The sequence below is a fragment of the Eleginops maclovinus genome, chromosome 19 (assembly GCF_036324505.1).
Source record: "Eleginops maclovinus isolate JMC-PN-2008 ecotype Puerto Natales chromosome 19, JC_Emac_rtc_rv5, whole genome shotgun sequence".
Classification (NCBI taxonomy): domain Eukaryota; kingdom Metazoa; phylum Chordata; class Actinopteri; order Perciformes; family Eleginopidae; genus Eleginops; species Eleginops maclovinus.
This window is the reverse complement of record NC_086367.1, coordinates 14,908,022-14,929,812: the sequence shown is the minus strand read 5'-3', so window position 1 is coordinate 14,929,812 and position 21,791 is coordinate 14,908,022. Positions and strand designations below refer to the sequence as shown.

At 41.5% G+C, this 21,791-nt stretch overlaps 1 protein-coding gene across 1 annotated transcript; it reads right to left on the bottom strand.

Annotated features, from left to right (window-relative positions):
* Nucleotides 1-573: 573 nt before the first annotated feature.
* htr1d (5-hydroxytryptamine (serotonin) receptor 1D, G protein-coupled) lies at nucleotides 574-21,446 on the bottom strand. The gene is made up of 2 exons (XM_063909174.1): nucleotides 21,384-21,446; nucleotides 574-3,512 (listed from the first exon to the last, which is right to left on the bottom strand). Exon 2 carries the CDS (start codon nucleotides 2,637-2,639, stop codon nucleotides 1,494-1,496), a length of 1,146 nt encoding a protein of 381 aa, XP_063765244.1. The 5' UTR covers nucleotides 2,640-3,512; nucleotides 21,384-21,446; the 3' UTR covers nucleotides 574-1,493.
* Between the last annotated feature and the right edge of the window lie 345 nt (nucleotides 21,447-21,791).

Genomic DNA, 21,791 nt, shown 5'->3' with positions numbered 1-21,791 from the left:
TGATTGAAAAAATAGCTTTGAATTTACACCCTCTTGTCTTGTCTGTCACTCAGGATGAGTGTTGTAAAAAAGGTAATTTGCATTAAAGTGACTGTTTACAGGACATCTGATGTATTCAGCAACATATGTTAAACTGTAAATTATTCATTTAATCTGCTGCAATAGACCTGAGAAAAAAAAGCCATCCTGGTTTCTGGGGTATTACATTTGTCGAGGAAACATGTCTCTAATGAGAGGAACTAACATTTTGAAAAGGGAAATATAGTCATTTAATATACAATAAAAGAAATAATGTTTTTCCTTATTTGAAAAAACACAAACTATTTATTATAACATTACTTTGAATTATTTAAATTAACTTTATCATTCCTCAAAACTGTGTTTGCCAAGCACATTTCATTTTTAAGTTTGCATTTCTTTGTTGCCATAAACTTATGCACTAAGCAGTGTGTTATTTATCAGCCAATCGGTAGCACTGATCAGTTTTCTCATATGGAAGTAAGAATAGTTGTACTAATAGTATGATTTTATCCTGAAAACACTTCTGCAGAGGTTATACCATCTGTCAATGATACTCAATTACTGAACTGTAAAACAAGCATTTACACTGAAAATACAAACACATTAAATCACTTAAATAGAGTCCAACTTCGCCCCCAAAAGCCGCAACTCTGATCCCTGTCCTTATAGCAGAGCACATCATTTCATAATGTTTTTGAATGGGTTTATTTGTTGCTATGGCATTTGCTGTTACTTAAAATTCAGAGGCAGAGTGGAAATGTTGTTTCCATTTCTGTCTCTGTAACGACGAGACAATTCTCACTGGGAATAGCATGTATAAATGTCAGACACTTGACAAGCCTCCCTTCTTCAAACACGCATATATTACAGTAAAGTAACTACCTGTACCCACACATACAGTACACACACACACCCACACACATACATACACACATCACTTCAAATATAATTGCATACTGAATATGGCAACATATACTGAATCTCTAGAGTTTTGCAGTCTTTTCTAAGTACTTTACTGTACCACAGAGACATTATATGGGAGCAGCAGCACAGAAGGACACAGAGATTAAGACAACATATATTTCATGGCTTTTCATTTCCGATGGATTAAATCCAGTCCTTCTGAGTTCCCTCATCCCACACTGTCATATCAATCCTTGTTTTCTCTGCCTTTGTCAAATAAATAACACAAGTGTCCCAGTGACATTTAAATGGCCTTGAAATCCTCTTTCTTTGTCTTTCAAGAAGAGTTCCACAATTCTTCGGGATCAAGAATTCCTTTTTATAGCATGCATGATTAAGCCTATGTGAAGGATATGCTTTAGGTATCTAAAGAGCTATGGCACAGAGCTGTTTGATATAAAAAACACAAGATGGGACATTTAAGTATACACAGTTCTTCCAATATAGTTATTATCTTGCTTCTTTGTCCTCTTTTTCACTCCCTCTTTAACAGTTTTAATCAGTTATTTTCAAGAGAAGCGTCTGCATTTCATGAGTTTTTGGAAAGCTTGTTTGAATTCATCGTTGAAAACGGTGTAGATAACAGGATTGATGAGAGAGTTCAGGTATCCCAGCCAGGTAAATACATCAAAGAGCACTGGATCAAACCAGCAATCTTTACATATGGCCATGACCAGCGTGCCCACAAAGAACGGGAGCCAACAAATAATGAAAGCGCCCAGGATGATGCCCAGTGTCTTGGTCGCTTTCCTCTCCCGAGCCGCACACAGACGTTTCCTCTCCAGCACGCTGTCTGCCAGCTTCACTTTCACACTATTCATGAACAGAGGTGAACCCCCCCCACCTCCCACATTGCCAGAGTGTAGGTGGGCTTCCTGGTTGGAGGCAGAATTTAGAGAACAGAGAGAGGAGCCTGCAGAGGTCTGGATGAGCTGTGCTGTGGTGAAACGTTTCCCAGAAGACGACGGCGTTTTAAAGATGCGGGAGCGGGCTGCAACATAGATTCGTCCGTAGAGGATGATGAGAAGCACCGTGGGAACGTAGAAGGCGCCAAAGGTGGAGTATAGAGTGTAAGAGAGCTGATCTGTATTCACCAGGCACTCTGTGAGCTCCTCCTGGGCTTTGGCCTGCCGCCAGAAAAGTGGAGGCATGGAAATAGATATGGAGATCACCCACACTACCCCAATCATGATCGCAGCCCGGCGCATGGTGCGGCGTTTTGAGTATTCTAGTGCGTCTGTGATGGCCCAGTAGCGGTCCAATGCAATCACACACAGGTGCAAGATGGAGGCCGTGCAGAAGGTGATGTCAGATGACAGCCAGATGTCACAAACAATCTGCCCCAGCGACCACGTCTTGCTGACAGTGTAGACGATGCTGATTGGCATGACTAGAATAGACACCAGCAGGTCTGTGACGGCGAGGGAGCCGATCAGGAAGTTGGCAGGTGTGTGGAGCTTCCTGGTTAGAAAAATGGTGGCGATGACGAAGGCGTTTGAGAGAACGGTAGCCAAGGTGACAAGAGCTAACACGGCTGAGAGGGAGATCTGGAAACCGAGAATCGTCGCCTCACTCCAGGGTGGAGTTGTAATGGTGACAGGAATCTCTGTGAAGTTACTGGTAAAGTAGTCCAGTGAGCTGTTACCCAGCTCCATCTCGCCTCCGCTTCTTTTAAACCTTCTTTTTTTCCAAGGTTCAAACCAGCCTCATTACATCAGTTCAGTCATGGCACTGAAAACGACTGTACAGTGGCGTGGCATTTTTGGTTTGGGCTGAAGAAAATGCTTAAGCTTGTCTTTTATGCAACTAATTTCACATTGCAATATCCCTTGTGTTGCAATTTCATATCAACCATATAGCAATCATCTAGTTTCATCCACAACTAATGTTTCTGTAATTGAAGCCGGCTAATATGTCCATTTAGCCTCTCTAATATTGATTCGCCTCACTGGTGTAGCTGCTGGAGAGAGGAATCCTAATTTGTATTCAGCTCCTGTCAGCTTGGCACTCCTTTTTCTCTCTTCCCAACGCTCTTATCTCATCTCCAGCCAGAAGCCAGCCGGCAACAACACCTTCAGACCAAACCTTCCTATCTATCAAATGCTTTAATGGACTCCTCCTTTTCAATAACGCTATGCTGGGAGCTGCATGTAGGATGACAGATGACGAAAGATACACAAGGCTTGCTTGTTGTCTGTCTTATCTGTTCCCGTGTCCACGTGAAGCCTTCTAAATTGAGATTTGAGCTGAAACTTGGCTGGTGTCTTTGATGATATTAGAAAGACAGAACATTACACTTCCATGATGCAGAGGAGGAAAAAAATCCAGAAATCCTTTGGATGATTTTTAACTATCCGTATAGCTTATGCTCGTTGTATAGAAGTCGATAAAGAAAATCCTCTTTTCAGGTACCCTGCTAACTGGGTGTGTGAAAGCTTTCCCTCTTCACTTTCAGAAAGCCTTTCAGAAGCAGCGCCCATCCAGCGAGGAAGGTTTAGTCATGGAGCTTTCTCTGCAGCACGTTCATCCTATAGGTGAGATAAATAAGAGTAGAGCAAAGTCAGATTAGTCCTATTGAAATGTACCATCATCCCCTCCCCCGTACTGGATACAAGCATCAACAAACAATCCCCCTACATAAAACACAGAACACATAAGGAGCAATAAAGGAACATGAACAATGGAAACTCAACATGTAAACAGAGCATTATGACTTGATAAACAGACTTGCAGTTGTTTTGTGGATTCATTACATGTAAGTAAGTTATTACTAGTTTGCCCAGCTATTCTCAACATTCACACAGTCATTGTCACAGTGGGTAAAAGGACTGTTAATCACCATAGAAGGCATTCCCTTCCTCCAGCTTTCCATATGTTAGCTTTGCTGTAATTTATTATTTAAGAGCAGCAGAAAGGATAGTAACCACTTGTAATTCAGAGGAAAAAAGTAAAAAAAAAAAAAAAAGGTTCATTCAATCACACTACTACAGGATAGGTTTTGTAACCACGTGTCTCTGTATTCCCTGTAATCTGTACTACTGAAATAGGAATAGATAAGGGATTGTTATTAGAATGAGATATGTATGAGCGTTCACAGGACTGCTATTTGTTTCACATCCACAAAGTTATGTTGAATATTGAGGAACACAGCTCTGCCACAGTGATACATTTTTTTTCTTTTACACAGTCAACACATCCTTCTGTTGGCACAGACAAGCATTTCCGAGTGCATATTTGTTCCTGATAAAACTCTGCAAATCACCTCCATTAATAATGTGTTGATAGGCAGCCTTCCCTGGTGGGGGATTATTGTGCTTCGCCTGAGACAATAAATATGCTTAATAAAAAATACGGTATGAAATTAGATGTAAACAGCCTAGTGAGTTTAACACATTCTTTATAGGCTCGCAGATGAGCATTCAAACTATTATGAATCAAACTGCAGTATATGTACAGAGAAACAGGCACAGAATACTGATGGTACGCACCCAGGCAAAAATACCACAGTTTACAGTTATTTATTTGCATTGTATAGATTATTAATGGTAAGTATTGAGGATAAGGCTGTGGTTCGTTTATACCAATAGCTGCCTAAACTACAACTAAACAGTCTATACATATACATATGTTTCTATAACTAAGCCAATTGTGTTTAGCAGTACATCCACACTACTCAGTCCAATGTCAGAATTAAAATCAGGTTTTCCAAGCCTAAGTCAGGGTGTGAAGGGTAAACGCAAGAATTTGGCATTATTTGTGCTTATTTTTAGCGCACAAATTAGGTATTTTTCTCTCCATGAAACGTTTGTCTATTCATTTATTTTTAATCCTGTCAAATAAACCCATCAATTCATAGTACATTATATATATTATACAATATAGGTCAGAACTGAAGCAGTAAAGGCAAAGATAGTCCCCATGAGTCACACAAACACACAGAAAATTGAAACATAATTTCTCATAATGCAACTGAACAGATTATATAATTGAACCTCCATGCCTGAATAATGCCTCCATTTTTTCAGAAGTCTTAAGCCAAAATGTAGACTACCATGGTAATATCTCTCTGACAAAGAAAGCTCCCTCCAGAACCGCAGAAGACATTGAGTGTGACATTAAAACATTTCTCAGATCTCAAAAAGAAACCATGACGTGCAGATGTGTTAGAGATAGCTGTTGCTGACAATGGGTGAAGCATTACCCAGCAGGACTGCCTTACAGTCACACTTCATCGCATCAGTGGTGAAGAGATTGATTTATTGAAATTGACACACTCCACACAGTGAGCTTAGTAAGCCGATCGTCGTGGGCAGCGTTGAGTTGTTCATTCAGTTGTCCCTGTGATATGTTTCTGGCACACACACACATGTCCCATATCATGTTAGATAGATGGCCGAAAGCTTATCTGTTTACACATCAAACAAGTCAAGGACAAGGCTTATCTCCTCAGGGTCTGATTTATAGCACAATGAGGTAATGAGGTTCATAATGAATGGATGAGAGGAAAAAGATTTTCAATCAAGAGCTGGCCCTACCTAAATTGGGCTGTATAATGTTCGTGTGAAATATGTTGGCTCCTACATCTGGCTTTGAAATTGAAGATCTAATTCAGGGAAGCATCTCTCAGCCCAATGAAAGGAGACATGCATTTATCATCGTTAAAACAAGAGGAAAAGTTGGAACAACCGAGACTGATCACAATGATATAGAACACAAAAATGAGATTGTTCTTGTGAGTTTATCGAACAGCATGACTGGAGCCGAAACACAATAACACAGCCCTGCCCAGTTAGCCTCATTGCATCACACACCCGTTCACTACAAATCCAATTCATTCCTCTCAGGATTGGGCCAAATCCAAGCTGATGCTGCAGTGTGTGTTATACCCTCTGAACCCAGCAGGCCTGAGAACACTGCATGGCCCCAATGGAGATAGACTAATTGATTTTGCCCACAGAAGGCAGAGACATTGCTACCTCTCCTGTCAGCTAATATCTGGTGTTTGCTCAAGCATGCAGTAAATGTTAGTTGTGGTTGTGTGTGTGTGTGTGTGTGTGTGTGTGTGTGTGTGTGTGTGTGTGTGTGTGTGTGTGTGTGTGTGTGTGTGTGTGTGTGTGTGTGTGTGTGTGTGTGTGTGTGTGTGTGTGTGTGTGAGGGGAATTTTACATCAACAGAATGTGATGTTGGGGATTCATGATGGGGTAAATTAAGAGGGCTTAGATAAAAGGAGTCTTGGGAATAGACAATTGCAGCTTTTCTTTTTGTTTTCTTTTTTTACAAAGAATCCTCGTCTGGCTTGCCATGGAGCCCGGCCGGGCACAGCCCGAGAAAGCAACGTTGGCAACACCTCCACTTCCCCGTCCCACGGGCCACTTACGGGCGATGGGGTCGGGTGCGCTGCCAGAAGGGTGGCAGTGAAAGCAGAGTGTCTCGACAGACCAGACCCGGGCAGCAGAAGCTGGCTTTGGGGACGTGGAATGTCACCTCTCTGGGGGGAAGGAGCCGAAGCTTGTGCGGGAGGTGGAGCGTTACCAGTTGGATCTGGTGGGGCTAACCTCTACGCACAGCGTTGGCTCTGGAACCTTACTTCTTGATAGGGGTTGGACTCTATTCTTCTCCGGTGTTGCCCAAGGTGTGAGGCGCCGAGCGGGTGTGGGGATACTCACAAACCCCGGTTGAGTGCCGCTTTGTTGGAGTTTACCCCAGTGGACGAGAGGGTCGCCTCCCCACGCCTGCGGGTTATGGGGGGGAAAACTCTGACTGTTGTGTGTGCTTATGCACCAAACAGCAGTTCAGAGTATCCTGCTTTCTTTCGTTGAGACCCTGAAAGAAGTCCTGTATGGGGCTCGTGAAGGGGACTCCTTAGTCTTGCTGGGAGACTTCAATGCACACGTGGGCAATGATGGAGACACTAGGAGGGGCGTGATTGGAACGGCCCCCCTGATCTGAACCGGAGTGGTGGTTTGTTACTGGACTTCTGTGTTAGTCATGGTTGGCCATAACAAACACCATGTTCGAACATAAGGATGCTCATAAGTGTACATGGTACCAGAGCACCCTAGGCAGAAGGTCCATGATCGATTTTGGTATCGTATCATCGGACCTGAGGCCGCACATTTTGGACACTCAGGTGAAGAGAGGAGCGGAGGTGTCAACTGATCACCATCTGATGGTAAGTTGGGTCGAGTGGCAGGGGAAGCGTCTGGACAGACCTGGTAAGCCCAAACGTGTAGTGTGGGTGAACTGGGAACATCTGGAGGAATCCCAAGTCCAGGAGGCCTTCAACTCACACCTCCGGCGGAGCTTTTCTGGCATCCCTGTGGAGGCTGGGGACATTGAACCAGAGTGGGCGGTGTTCAAAGACTCCATTGCCGAAGTTGCGGCAGGGAGCTGTGGTCTCAAGGTCCGCAAGGGGCGGTAACCCTTGAACCTCCTGGTGGACACCGATGGTCAGGGAAGCCGTCCGACGGAAGAAGGAGGCCTTCAGGGATATGTTATCCCTTGCTACTCCTGACGCAGTAGCAAGGTATCGACAGGCCCGAAGGGCAGCAGCCTCAGCTGTGGCCGAGGCAAAGCAGCGGGTGTGGGAGAAGTTCAGAGAAGCCATGGAGAAGGACATTAAGTCGGCACCAAAGTTGTTCTGGAAAACCGTCCGACACCTCAGGAGGGGGAAGCAGGGAACCATCCAAGCTGTGTACAGTAAGGATGGGACACTGTTGACCTCAACTGATAGGGTATTAGGGGGGTGGAAGGAACACTTTGAGGAACTCCTGAACCCGACAACTCCGCTCAGCTGGAGTATGAAGGGGGATCAACTCCAATCTCACGGGCGGAAGTCACTGAGGTAGTCAAACACTTCCACAGTGGCAAGGCCCTGGGGGTGGATGAGATCCGCCCAGAAATGCTGAAGGCTCTGGGTGTTGAGGGACTGTCATGGTTGACACGTCTCATCAACATTGCATGGAAGTCAGAAACAGTACCGAAGGAGTGGCAGACCGGGGTGGTGGTTCCCCTTTTCTAAAAAGGGGTTCAGAGGGTGTGTGCCAATTACAGAGGCATCACATTACTCAGCCTCTCCGGGAAAGTTTACTCTAAGGTGCTGGAAAGGAGGGTTCGACCGATTGTCCAACCTCAGATTGATGAGGAACAATGCGGATTTTCTCCTGGTCGTGGAACAAAGGACCAGCTTTTCACTCTCGCAAGGATCCTGGAGGGGGCCTGGGAGTACGCTCATCTGGTCTACATGTGCTTTGTGGATTTGGAGAAGGCGTATGACCGGGTTCCCAGGGAGTTACTGTGGGAGGTGCTGCGGGAGTATGGGGTGAGGGGGTCTCTCCTTAGGGCCATCCAATCTATGTACTCCCAAAGCAAGAGCTGTGTCCGGGTTCTCGGTAGTACGTCGAGAGTTGGCCTACACCAGGGCTGTGCTTTGTCACCAATCCTGTTTGTGATATTCATGGACAGGATTTCAAGGCGTAGTAGTGGGGAGGGGGGTCTGCAGTTCGGTGGGCTAAGGATTGCACCACTGCTTTTTGCAGATGATGTGGTCCTAATGGCTTCATCGGTCTGTGACCTTCAGCACTCACTGGATCGGTTCACAGCCAGCTGAAGCGGCTGGGATGAGGATCAGCACCTCCAAATCTGAGGCCGTGGTTCTCAGCAGGAAATCGATGGACTGTCCACTCCAGGTAGGGAATGAGGCCTTACCCCAAATGAAGGAGTACAAGTGTCTCGGGGTCTTGTTCTCGAGTGAGGGAACAAAGGAGCGTGAGATGGGCCGGAGAATCGGAGCAGTGGGAGCGGTACTGCAGTCGCTTTACCGCACTGTCGTGGCGAAAAGAGAGCTGAGCAAGAAGGCAAAGCTCTCTGTCTACCAGGCCATTTTCGTTCCTACCCTCACCTATGGTCATGAAGGATGGGTCATGACCAAAGGAACGAGATCGCGGATACAAGCTGGGAAGAGAACGAGGGGTAGACCTAGGACCAGGTGGAGGGATTATATCTCTTTTCTAGCCTGGGAGCGCCTTGGAATTCCCCAGTCAGAGCTGGTTGATGTGACCAGGGAAAGGAAAGTTTGGGACTCACTGCTAGAGCTGTTACCTCCGTGACCCTGACAGAAAAGCGGGAGAAGATGGATGGACAAAAAATCCTTTTGTTACCAGATCAAACAAGGTGTCATTTCCAATATTTGTGTGAATGCTTTGCCTACTTTTATTTCCCCTCAGGATACAAACAGTCTTTATCTTCTTGTTGATTTTTGTTGGGGCTGTATGCAGCCTGAAAAAAAGATAATAGATCATCTAGATAATCAAATGTTAAATATACATTGTCATTCAAAGTTATTATTCTCCTAAAAAGATGCTCAAATTGATTCAACATTAGTTAACTCTTTGTATAAGAGGCATCAACACATTTTCTTTATGGATTCAGAGAAATGCAGAAATGTCATAAATATTCCATTGTGTTTGTCTTCCACCTACACACAAGCACACACACACACACACACACACACACACACACACACACACACACACACACACACACACACACACACACACACACACACACACACACACACACACACACACACACACACACACACACACACACACACACACACACACGCTTTTTTCCCATCCTATAGCCAAGCAGTTGGCTCACTGTGTACTGATCATTACATCAGTATGCAGTTCATGATGCTGGTGTTCAAAACAATGGAGTATGCATAGCACCATGCAGATACTGAATTGTAGATGGCTGGGCGGCATCATGTGAAGGAAAGTGAAACTATAAAATATAGATTTGTAGGAATGTATGAACAGTCAACTTGACTTCAGAAGTGATCTCGGTCCAAGTGCAGCCCAAAGGTTAAAGTGCAAACAATGAAAACAGACAACAGAGAGATGGAATCCATGTCAATATAATAAAATAACAGTCATGCCAGTATGCTTCGCAGAATAAAAGAGACACACTTCATGAATGGCTGTCATGTAAACTGTGACATGTTGGCAAGTCACCCTGCATTTCAGAAAATAGCAATTAAATCCCATTATTTCTCAAAGGTTCAATGATTTATCTTAACTCTACTGTTAGCCGCTGCCTGGAAGAATGAAGTGTTTTTTTTTCATCCTGCGTGGGATTTTGCACAAGCATGCACATGTATCACACATACATGCACTATTTGCACCACAATCCACCTACACACATACATGAAAGCATATGCAAAGAGGAAATACCACATAGTTAATCCTCAACTGGCACTGGAGGATATGGAAGGGGCTTCTCAGGTGCATGCTCATTTATGGTGAAGGATAAATAGATTGCAGGGAGGGAGCTAATGTTACCCAGCAATACGTCTAAACCTCTGGTTACAACCCTCAGGACTCATTATAGAGGCTGGGAAGGATCATCTCAGCTCTTCTGTAAGCTGATAGAACGGAAACAGATTTTAGAAAATAGTACAATGTAGCCTCTTGAGAAGTTTGTTTTTTGTGTTAACAAGCCCCCCCCCAATTTACAGGTTACACAGCAGCAGGTTACAACGGTTCAAAACACAACCCATCAATTTCTGCCTGAAACACACATGAAAGCCTCCTACTGCTGAGGCAAAGTTCCAATCAGTGTTTTTTTTACACCACTTCACTGCAATACACTCCTCACTGTGTGTTCATGACCCTTTGAAAGATGAACAGATTATCTGTCAGTCGGCTGTGTATGTGTATGTGTGTGTGTGTGTGTGTGTGTGTGTGTGTGTGTGTGTGTGTGTGTGTGTGTGTGTGTGTGTGTGTGTGTGTGTGTGTGTGTGTGTGTGCGTGCGTGCGTGCGTGCGTGCGTGCGTGTGTGTGTGTGGAGAAGAAAACAAACAGGAAAACGAGTGTCTGGTTTAAATCTGCGGTGATGAAAAAAGAGCTTGCCATCAGAACATTGAAAGTGCTAACTACAGTATGTAATAACAAAACAAAAGATTTCCCTCCTGAAACGTGTGATCTGGTCACAGAATCAACAGTATGCATTGTTTGGGAGAGCTTTCAGTTCTTTATAACCCTTGCACGATTTCCTTTGCAACATTTGTGAAATTGTTCGAAGAAAATAAATGTTTTTGGAATAAAAAATACAAACTAATTTCCATCTACCCATCAGGACAAATACAATTCAAGTGGGCTATTAACAAACCAATTGTTTTCTAAACAAATTAATGCCTGAAATGTTTCTTCCCCCAGAAAATGGTCACTCACAGGGGCTGAATCGTTTTCAAAAAGCTTCAATGAGTAAATATCATTCCTATTCCCGTAACGAAATTGAACAAATCCCCTTATACTGAAGGTTATAACTCCAGCTATGGAAAAAATGAAAAGACCACTCCATAAGTTTCTTAAATCTTTATCTCTGTATGTATGGCAGCCATTCCAGTGTCTGTTGAATTCCAACACAGAGAAGTGTTGTCAGTAGTTTATAGAATACAACGAAAAAAGAAAAAAATCATTTAACTCAAAGACATATCTATAAATAGTAAAACCAGAGAAACTGATCATGCTGAAATGGTCTCTTATTTTTTTTCCGGAGCTGTATAACTACATTACTTTTATATAAACCATGTTGTTACAGAATAACTAAGGCTGTAAGTAATACTTGCTGCTGTAGCTGCACAGTCTACTATATACAAACGACAACTATTCTCGAAAACCTTTATAAATGATTTGTTATTTTCAAGGACTTAAATATCAACCATGACTTTACATTTTTCAAACAATGATACAAAATAGATGTACATTCTGTTCAAAGTTGTTGCAGACTGAGTTGTTTCTGGCTTTCAAGTCCCGGCGCTCACCATATTAATCCTGTGTGCATGACAAGGTAATTATTCATTAGAAATGTTAACATTAGGGGCATTACCCCAAAATCCCCCACTTCAAAGGTGTTCTGTTGTCGCTACCATGGACGTGTTTGTCATAACTCTCCACCTTTGGAGAAGGAGACGGTTACAGTTGTTGCTGTCCTGCCAAAAATACATTTTTATATGAAGACACTTAGGGAAGACTGATAAAAAACAGACAGTGATGTAGGAGTTACTGTTAGGGAGGCTGAAGAAATATATGGGTCTGAAATTAACTTTAACAGCTACCACATATTAAATCATTTATGAAGTAACTGTGATTTAACAATCCTTACACGATTATTTGCTAAGTGTGAACTAATCACATAAGGTCAGTGACTTGAGAATGTGTTAATGGTGAGCAACTGAAATGAATGATACATCCTGCATTAAATCAGAATGAGTCAAGCATTACTTACTATTTGTCCTCCAGCATGGAGGTTTGACGTGTTGGTTTGTCTGTTTGTTTGTTTGTTTGTCTGTTTGTCTTGATTTCCATAAAACTTAGAGGAAGGGTGAAGAAAGGGCCAGGGAACAACCCATTAAATGTTGGAGCTGATGTGAATCACGTTGCGGATACACCGAATACTTTTTCACCCATGGACACCGTCCTTGGCCGGGGTCTCCGCTTTCACAGTGCTCTTCAATTATAAGGTGTTACCAACTCAAGTGTGAAATTGTAGTTTCGTGAGCATCATTTCTGGGATGCAGAAAAACTCATACAGTATTTACTGAGGATTACATTACATAAAATAAGCCTTCCCTTTCATGCCGTCTCTGTCTGTCTCTTTTGCGTCATACTGTTTTTTTGAATATCTGAATCAAATGATTCAGATATTCTGTCCCAAAGCCTTAAAATGGTTTAAATCACAACAAAACTAAACCTTGGTAACAGAAGCACCAAGGCGAGGCAATGTCTGAAATACTTTGAAGGGATAAAAAACAAACCAAATGACTGATGCATTGGTGATATGCATTTGTTGATTAAGTATGACAAAATATCATCAAAAAAAGCTCTGTGTGCCAATATAGGAAAATAAATATTGTTTGACCAACAATATCAAATGTAATTCTGATGGGTCTAAGTGAAGAGGGATTCGTATAAGTGGTTGATGTTGAGCAGCAGTGGTTTTATCTGTATCTTCTATGTTTGAGTGTGAGTCATGAAAGTGAAGGGGCAGTGGTGTAACAGAGGTTGGGAAAAAATGAACCCTCGAGGAGACAACAGCGGACGTTTGACGGAAGCGCTGAAGAGGACAACATGAAAGGCCTATTACAGGTTTGGGTTTCTAAAGTGATAATACAAGGCATGAAGCGAAAAAGAATATTGTTAGCGTGACTAAATATAACAAGGTGCAAACTGTTTTACAAACAAAATACTGTCTATTTTCATAAGAGGGAGTAAAGGTGACTTTATCAAGGATTTCACATTGAAGATGGGATCATGCATCAACAACATGGTCACATGGAAAGCTGAACGAGTAGCAAACCATTTTTATGAAGATCTATGTGTCCCATCTGGGCTTTTAAACTATCTCTTGTCATTTAACAGCATGGAGAACAGCACATTAAAGATGGCCGCTTAATGATATGATGAGACCAAGAAACCAATCATACTGGTTGTGAGAAGAATATTAAGTGAAATAAAAAGGTGTTAGCACTATATTTTTAACACAGTACATCTTTACAAGACAGGGCTATAAGATTAAGTTATAGTAGGAGTCAGTATTGCACTTTATTGGTGCATCTTCCAGTCAATTTTACAAGTAATCACATTCCCCAAAAACAACTGAAACACATGAATAGTTATAGTTTTCTCTTTTCTACTTTGTGTCTGCGATAATATTTTCACTTTTCCTTAAGGTGTGGTCAGATTTCATGCTAATATGTGTTTTAGTTACCGTTAAGAAGGCAGAATTTTGTTAATTTAATGGACTCATAAATAGATATTCTTCCAGGAATCACATGTAAACATACCACAAAAAAAAAACCTGAAAGATTGACTTTAATTGAATGTTTTTTTCAGTGCAGAGTTTTGTTCATAGCTTTTGGATTCAGAAGAAAATGCAACATTACACTCCTGATCCTAAGACAGGCCTAAGATGTGGTAATAGAGAGGCAGGGCTTGTCATCAACATGGCAGGGAAATAAAACATAGGACTCACATGGATGAGTGTGTACTAAAATTGGGCCATGAATTGAGCCCTGCAGCACAGCATGTTGTGAGGAAAATGAGCTACAGCGGTGAGCGGTTGTTCTGTTGCAACAACATCAGATGATCCGGCAGAGTGATCTTAGCAGAGACCGTACAGTGGGTTGATCAACCCACTGTACGGTTTGTGCCAAGTACACACACTTTTGTTTTTTTCTGTAGCTGCAAACATGTTGGTTGTACAGTAACTCCAGGCAGTCAATTAAAATTTGAATGAGTATTTTTGAAGGATTACCATTTGACAATAAGCCAGTGTTGACTGACATATAAAAGGTAATTAGGGACTTTAAAACAAAGTGTGCTTTTTAAAATCTCTTAAACAAGGAATACTTGAAATGTTCCTTAAAAATCAATGTCAGCTAGATTAGAAGAACTCTTGCGATGGGTTTACATTTAACTGCAACAGATTATTCATGTTTCTTTAAAAAAGGGTTTAATGTCAAAAGTGCAGACGTCCTACAATATTTGTATTATATGTATTAATATTTATTTTTAAACCTGATAAAGTACCTTATTGTGACATTAAACAGGTCATCATTTAAATCGTATGTCCTTTTCTGTTCATCATCATTATCATTAGTGTAAACTGAAAATTCTAAAGAGATTTGTCAATATTGTGACTTTTCATCAAACCAGTTGTAAATATTTCTGCAGTAAAGGGTAGTTGGTGAGTGCTCGACATGCAGCTGAAACTTCCATGGAGATGGTGTATGGATTTTATTGTCAATTAGGCAGGATGGATCCATATAGCATTGCAAATCCATAGCAAAATCATGCAAAAGCCTATTTAGAAGTTGAAGAAACAGAAACTCTGACATCTTGACTCTGAATCTGGAAGAAGTGTTGAACAAAATTAGAGGCAAGTTTCAGAGGGAGAGAAGGGGATGTCAATTAATAACAGACTACTCTACAAAAAGAGGCACTTTCAACTTTTTGTTAAGAGGCTTGTCTGAATTATAACGACAGACTTTGAAACCTCTGTGTCAAACAAACAAAAGAGACATGACCAGACTCCTGCCCAATTAAAAAATCCACAGGTGATTACCCTATCCATTCATACTGGCTCAACGCTGTGTATCAAAGGCAACATTTCAACCTTACCTACGTCTAAAGACTTTGGTTCTTTGAGTTTAATTCAGACCAGCTGCCAAATCTCCCCCGGACCCAGTCCGGACCAGACCCTTGGTTTGACAAAAAGAAGTGGTCTCACTCTGGATTGAACTGAGACATGGTTAGTTTTAATTTCTAAGTTACATCTGATTTTCAGACCAATTGCAGAAAGTATTGGTAGACCATCTCCATGTTATGGGAGTAGGGAAGAGAAAAGTGCGGATAAATTGTTGAAGAGAAGAAGATAGAGGGAGAGCCACTCAAGACGTGTGTGGATATGCTCAGAGCAGAAACTTCTTGGCAATCGAGCAGATATTAAATTGGAAGTAAAGTTAGAAGTAAAGTTGCCAACTTTAGAAATGTGTAGGTTTGAGTTTGTCTATAAATAAATGCTCCTCAGCAGAAAGTTCCTGATTTCTGCTACTCAATTGCCGAAGAAGGATGGGTAAAAAGACAGACAGTCTGACAGTAGAGAGAGGATGCGAGAGGAAGGAAAATCCATCTCCAAACCAATCAAAAGTACGAGTTGTACTTGTGTGGGCAATTTCCATTCATAAAAATGTTTGGTAACTGTCAAAATAAGCATGTCACGGCCCCGGCCATGGCGCAACTGGCTGGGGCACCTGCACCGTATGCCGGCGCCCCGGGTTCGATTCCTGACCCGTGGTCCTTTCCGGATCCCACCCCGACTCTCTCCCCCACTTTCCTGTCACTCTCCACTGTCCTCTCTGATTAAAGGCAAAAAGCCCCCAAAAAATATAAATAAATAGCATGTCACATTGCAAAGTTTTAAGTCCTGATTGCCTGATTAGCAAACTGAAACTGAACAGCAGTCAGTGGAAGTGAGACAACAAGGCAGCTGTCAGTGACGTCTCATCAGTGCAGAGTTGTACTGTGACAGGGAATGTTTAACATAATAAGTCCATGACTAATAAGGTTGACGGTCATTTCACAGTCACACAGATATTAGATGGATGATATTAAAGCTTTCAGAAAGTGATGTTACACTGATCGTGCATCAGAGGATGATACTGGATATTTCAAAGTGCAAGACATTTCTTAAATCGCACAATTGTGCCACCTAAAACTGTTTATAATGGAGCATGATCCATCAAAGAGCACTGCAATGTTAGGAATAAAATCATGCTTTATACATTAGTAAGAACTTCCTTCTCCTGTTAAGGAAAAAGTGAAGTAAGTAATATTAAAATTGCTGAAATAACAACTCTAAAATCGACATACTGTACAGTTGACGCTGTGTCATGGCTCTAGTTGTGCAACAGTACAAACACCCTGTCTTCTTTGAATTTTACTGCCTTGTGGTATTTTCCACTTCTCCGAAAATACGTCCCTACAGGCTTTCAGTCAACAAATTATAGACTCTCGGATAAAGCGAGACAGCTACCTCCTTCAACCGGCTTCAAGTAATGGAAAAAGGCATCTTTCAACAAGTAGTCAACCTTGGAATAATGACCACTAATGGCCTAAGTGGCAGAGTTGCTGCCGTGGTGAGAGCGAGGAGGGCAGGCTTGTATTGATCCTGTATCGACACAGGCTGTCATTCTCACGGTGAGTACAAATTGTCATGATCTATAATTGCAACTTTCATCAGAAGGACCCCATGTTACGATTCAGGGCTAATTATATGGGTAGCCTGAGTGTTATTGGTCAGAGATTGAAGGGATACACTAATAAAGAAAAACTGCGGCTATAGAAAGAGAGAAGGGAAAGTAAAGGAACTGCAACAAAAATGTCAGCAAATAAAACAAAAATACATCAATCTGAGTTTAACAGCATCCAGAATATAAACAAAGTATGATTAACATATTCCTAAATCAATATAATGAATTGGATTTCCTACTCGGCTTAAAATAAAGTGTAAAATGATGTTAATGACAGAGAGACGGGCATGTTATTTTGAGCGTGAAAGACTGCTTTCTCACACTGAGCCCAATCTCATGTGGATAATCCTGCCTGTAAATCCGATGGGATTACCATTGATTCGGTCACAATTTGATGGATTGCTTTAATTCAAGTGTAAAGAGAAAACACAGCATGAAGAGTGAAAGGAGGATTTGATGAAAGAAGGGAAGCATACCAGCGATTTGGTTTGCAAATGTTTATATTCTTCCAGTTTAAATAGTATAAACGCTATAGATCAAGCTGTGCTTCAGGGTTAGGGGTAGACTTGAGTGTAGTAATCTCAGATGCTTTGTGAGGGGAATCTCTACCTGAGTTTTAGCAGTTTTTCTTTATTGCTGTCTTTCTTTCCTTCCTGATTATCTTTCCTCCTCATCATGGTATTCAACACATAGTTTTTGAAACTTTAATCTGTTGTGTTTGTAAACCTCTTTCGCTGTGGTACAGTTCAGTCTTCATGTATTTCCAATCTCGACAACATCTTGATTTAATTGCTTCTATTCAGAATGACTAAAAGTAAGTGCTACAAACTATAGAGATACAAACTCAGAACAACAAGACGAATGCTGATATATTCGCTTCAAATAAGCGAAACCATTTGTAAGCACATAGATTTTGTATGGTGGATCACTGGGTTGATTTCTCTCTTTCACCATAACCAGTGTCAGGTGGACTTTCCTGTATGGTTCATAACCTTACCTCCCTCGTAAAATGCTATGGTCATGATGGACTCATGCTCACACTTAATCTTTATGACTCTTCTCCTTATTGTGCACACACTATCACATAGATTAATTTCCGGGAAATAAAACGTCAAGCATGTCTGTACTGTTGCATGTCTGTGATACATCCAAATGAACAACGTTTGGCTACCGAGTGGGCACGCCAGTAACACAGGGGAAGCCAAATATTGTTCATTTGTGCAAACCACCCACACTGCAACAATACAACGTCTATTGAAAATCTGCAAAGTTTTCCTTTGGGCCTGTCTCTTAATTGGTCTCCCCTCATTGAAATGCCAGTAGTAGTTTCCATGTTGGAGAATCAGGTAATTGGTCTGGAGTTTAAGGAGGATTGTCCTCCCAAATTTTAACCATTATATAGCCTGCTTCAGTAAATGGTTCACACTGCGATGTGTTTATTAGTGTCTTTGTTTCATTGAATGTTTTATTTAACACGCTGTTGGATATCTGATGACCGTGACTGGAGTCCTTCTTTTGATACAACTGCGATTGGTGTTTTGTGAAGACTATTTCCTCCACTTGTCTTTCTTGTGATGTTGAGTTTCAGCTTTTGATGTCAAAGCTTTCCTTTTTGGATATTTACTTTCTCTTACTTTTTCTGGAGGGCACTGTCTACAGCTTGCCAAGTGAATCTTTTTGCCCGGAGTGTTTTTGCTTCTAGAACCCTTTTTTTGTGTTGTAGTAGTTGTGGGAATTGTAAATTGTGCTGCACTGAGACATGCTGTCACATTGTCTAATAGTTTCTCACAGAAGTTTGGGAATTTAGATTGTCTGACAGTAGTCAGCAGCAAGGCAATGAGCACAATGTCAGTATTCATTTCATCTTCCTTCCAGTATCACTTGGCCATTAATCTAATATCGACATTTCCTTGGCACATGAGAATGGCTTCCTCTGACACTTGAAAGAGCTGCCACAAAGAAACATACTCAGGCAGAGTGTTTTACAGCTGAATGGTAAAGTCTTCTTCACAGAGGCTGCCCCACCATCTGCTCAGCTACTTTCAGCCAACTCACGTGCTGCACAGTACTGTAAACATCAGTGTGCAGGACAAACACTGTAGCGAACAGACTGTTAAATTAACTCAAGTGGTTTAACGTGTTAGCTATGTTATGTTGTGTGGCAGTTCCTGAAAAAAGTGATATTTTGGAGGTAGAAGTAGAAACAAATGTTGAAAGTGTGGAATGAAGCGGTAAGTCAACTGCACACATCTGCTTTTTGTTCTAGTTTTTCAACACAGTCCTGCAAGTGAATTACCTCCAGTCACATTAAACGTCTCTCATGCATTGCCAGACCTAAGGAAACATGCATTAGAGTGTGTGCTGTTCATATCTTTGGTATGTCTGCTACAACAAAGATGCTCATATTCATCCCATGGGAGCCACAATCCTATCCATGATGAATGATGGAAATTAGGATTTTTAACTGGCCAGTTGGCAGATTTACAACAAACAATTGGTCTTTAATTACAGATGGTAGTTGACATGCTCTGCAATTTTAGCTGGTGATCGTCATTTCTGCTATATTGAATTGTCAACTGCTTCTGCTAGATTGCATCAGCTGTAGCTAGATAGCTCATAAAGCTAACATTAGCTCCAAGACATGATTAAAAAGCTTTCTCCAGCTCATGTTTTAGTATTTGAACCTCATTTTAATACATGAACATGGGTCCTTAAATATACCCCTGATGGATACATATACAGTCTGACATCCTGCTAAGACTGAGGCTAACAAAATAATGAGAGATCATTGTCCTTGGCTTGCAGCATAGAGTTAGTTAGCCCTATATATCTCATGGGACTGGGATTTTTTCCGCCCCTATATTCTCTGAAGATGTTATTAGAGAGAACTGTTATTCCGTATACGTGCAGCACTCTCGGAACCATCAGGCATTTATTCTTGCATTAATTATTAAACCATGATTTTATAATTTACATTATGACCTACAAATGAGTCCTCTTTGTGATATGCTTTCTCATGTCTCAGCAGTGGGGGGCGGGGGGGGGGGACTCCTTCATGATTCTATTAAGAAAATTATATTTTCATCAGCATCATAATGCTTCAGTTTCACAATTGTTTCCAATTACCCACAATTGTAAAACAGTGTCATAATAAAGTAGGGAAAGGGGACTGCATGATATGAATAGGAATTGAATTGAGTTGAGTTTAATGGGTCTTCAATTACATATTATGTCACACCAAGGTTGTTAAGGTGCGTTTGGAGAGCCATGTGTGTGTGCATCACTGAGTGTGTGTGTGTGTGTGTGTGTGTGTGTGTGTGTGTGTGTGTGTGTGTGTGTGTGTGTGTGTGTGTGTGTGTGTGTGTGTGTGTGTGTGTGTGTATGTAATGTGAGAGGATGGGGGAAGAAAGGGTGTCAGTGCAAAAGCGAGAGACGAAATTCCACATGTGAGAGTCTCCAGATGAAATGGAGGTACATTGTGTGCTGAAAGGTACTTTTCATCAGAGCACCACCATGGTGATTCCATTTCATTGTGCTGAGGATCTCTCACATCAGCTACTTCAGGCAGAAAAATGCAAGGTCTATTTTTTGCAACTTCAAATGGACTACATGGTTGGGCTGCTCCTCCTCACCAGCTGCTGCTGATGGCAAAGATGTTCTGGTAAATTCTGAAGATGTTAGTAATTTATGTCCACAAACGGCCAAGTCAAATATGAATATTATTATAATTTGAATAGAGCCCACTCTCCCTTATCTGTTTAATGAATTCAGCTGCATGTGCCACAACTGTGAAGGGTTGAAGGCTGCAAGCTGCAAAATAATGTCAGCATCATGGCCAACCATTGGCCTCTATTAAGCTCATTTCATACAGGATTTGAAGCCCAATGTGAAATTAAATAGGCTTCTTCACAATACTGTATAAGCTCCTCTCCAGCCTTCAGCCTAATCCTTTGGTATTCAACAAAAGCAAAACAATAAGTCTGAGGCAATATATTTTCAGCTTCATTTTATCGTTATTTTTAGAAGAAGCTTAGCCCTGTTAAGTTTTACTGAAATGTTGCTTAAATTAATTTATTTTCTGCCTCCTCCAGCAATCTTCTCCCTCTTCAAATCAGTTTTGGCACACCGGGGCTTCATGCAGGTTTCAACCATGTGTACTTATTTTTTCCTCATGCCGTGCAGTTAATAACACGATTAAACCCATGAGGCTGGTGTTATTTCCCCTAAGGAACTCATATAGCTACTGTGTCCCCCTCATAGCATACTTTGGGACATTTTAATCTCTTTTGGTGTCAGTATAGTCCTAGTAGGACTTCAATTGTGCCAGTGTTGATCAAAAGTGACCCTATCATGCTCTGTTTCATCTCTGGTGTTTGGGATCGTTGATCCTTCTAAGATTTTGATCCTATGTTATTTACATTAGTTCAACTCTTTTAGCAAGTAAGAAGATGAGACCTCACTGTTGACTCCGTATCCACTTAAAACAATAAATAATGCCTATTTTTCTCCGCCCCACATTGGTACGTAATTGTAACAAACAGGTGATGTACTTATTTTAAAGAGGAAAGATCGTTAAACTTACCATGCTTTTTCCTTATTTGATAAATTGTTGTCTTCTTTCTCTTTGACAAAAGCGGAGCACAAGAGCAAACAGGGAATCCCAGCATCGGTGTCCTTCATTTACTCACGTCCAGTACAAACATGCAAGTAGTACGACTGGTTATATTTAGAGAGAACCAGCGTACTGCTTCGGGAGATGTTCTTGACTTCACATCTCATCTGAAATGTAGAGCGTGTAAGTACAATCGTAAGTAATTTCAGTTGTCCCGGAAAAACTTAAGCAACTCTAATTTATGACATTCAGCCTTCAAAATTGTCTTTTCACACAGTTAAACGGCAAAAAAAATGTGTGAAAAGTGTGATGTGTGCGTAGCTCCATCTGATGTTTTAAATCGCAGCTCATTCTGTGCTGCCTTCAGCAGCCCCGGGG

Coding starts and splice junctions, on each gene's coding strand:
- htr1d (XM_063909174.1), bottom strand. CDS start 2,639: ATGGAGCTGGGTAACAGCTCACTGGACTACTTTACCAGTAACTTCACA.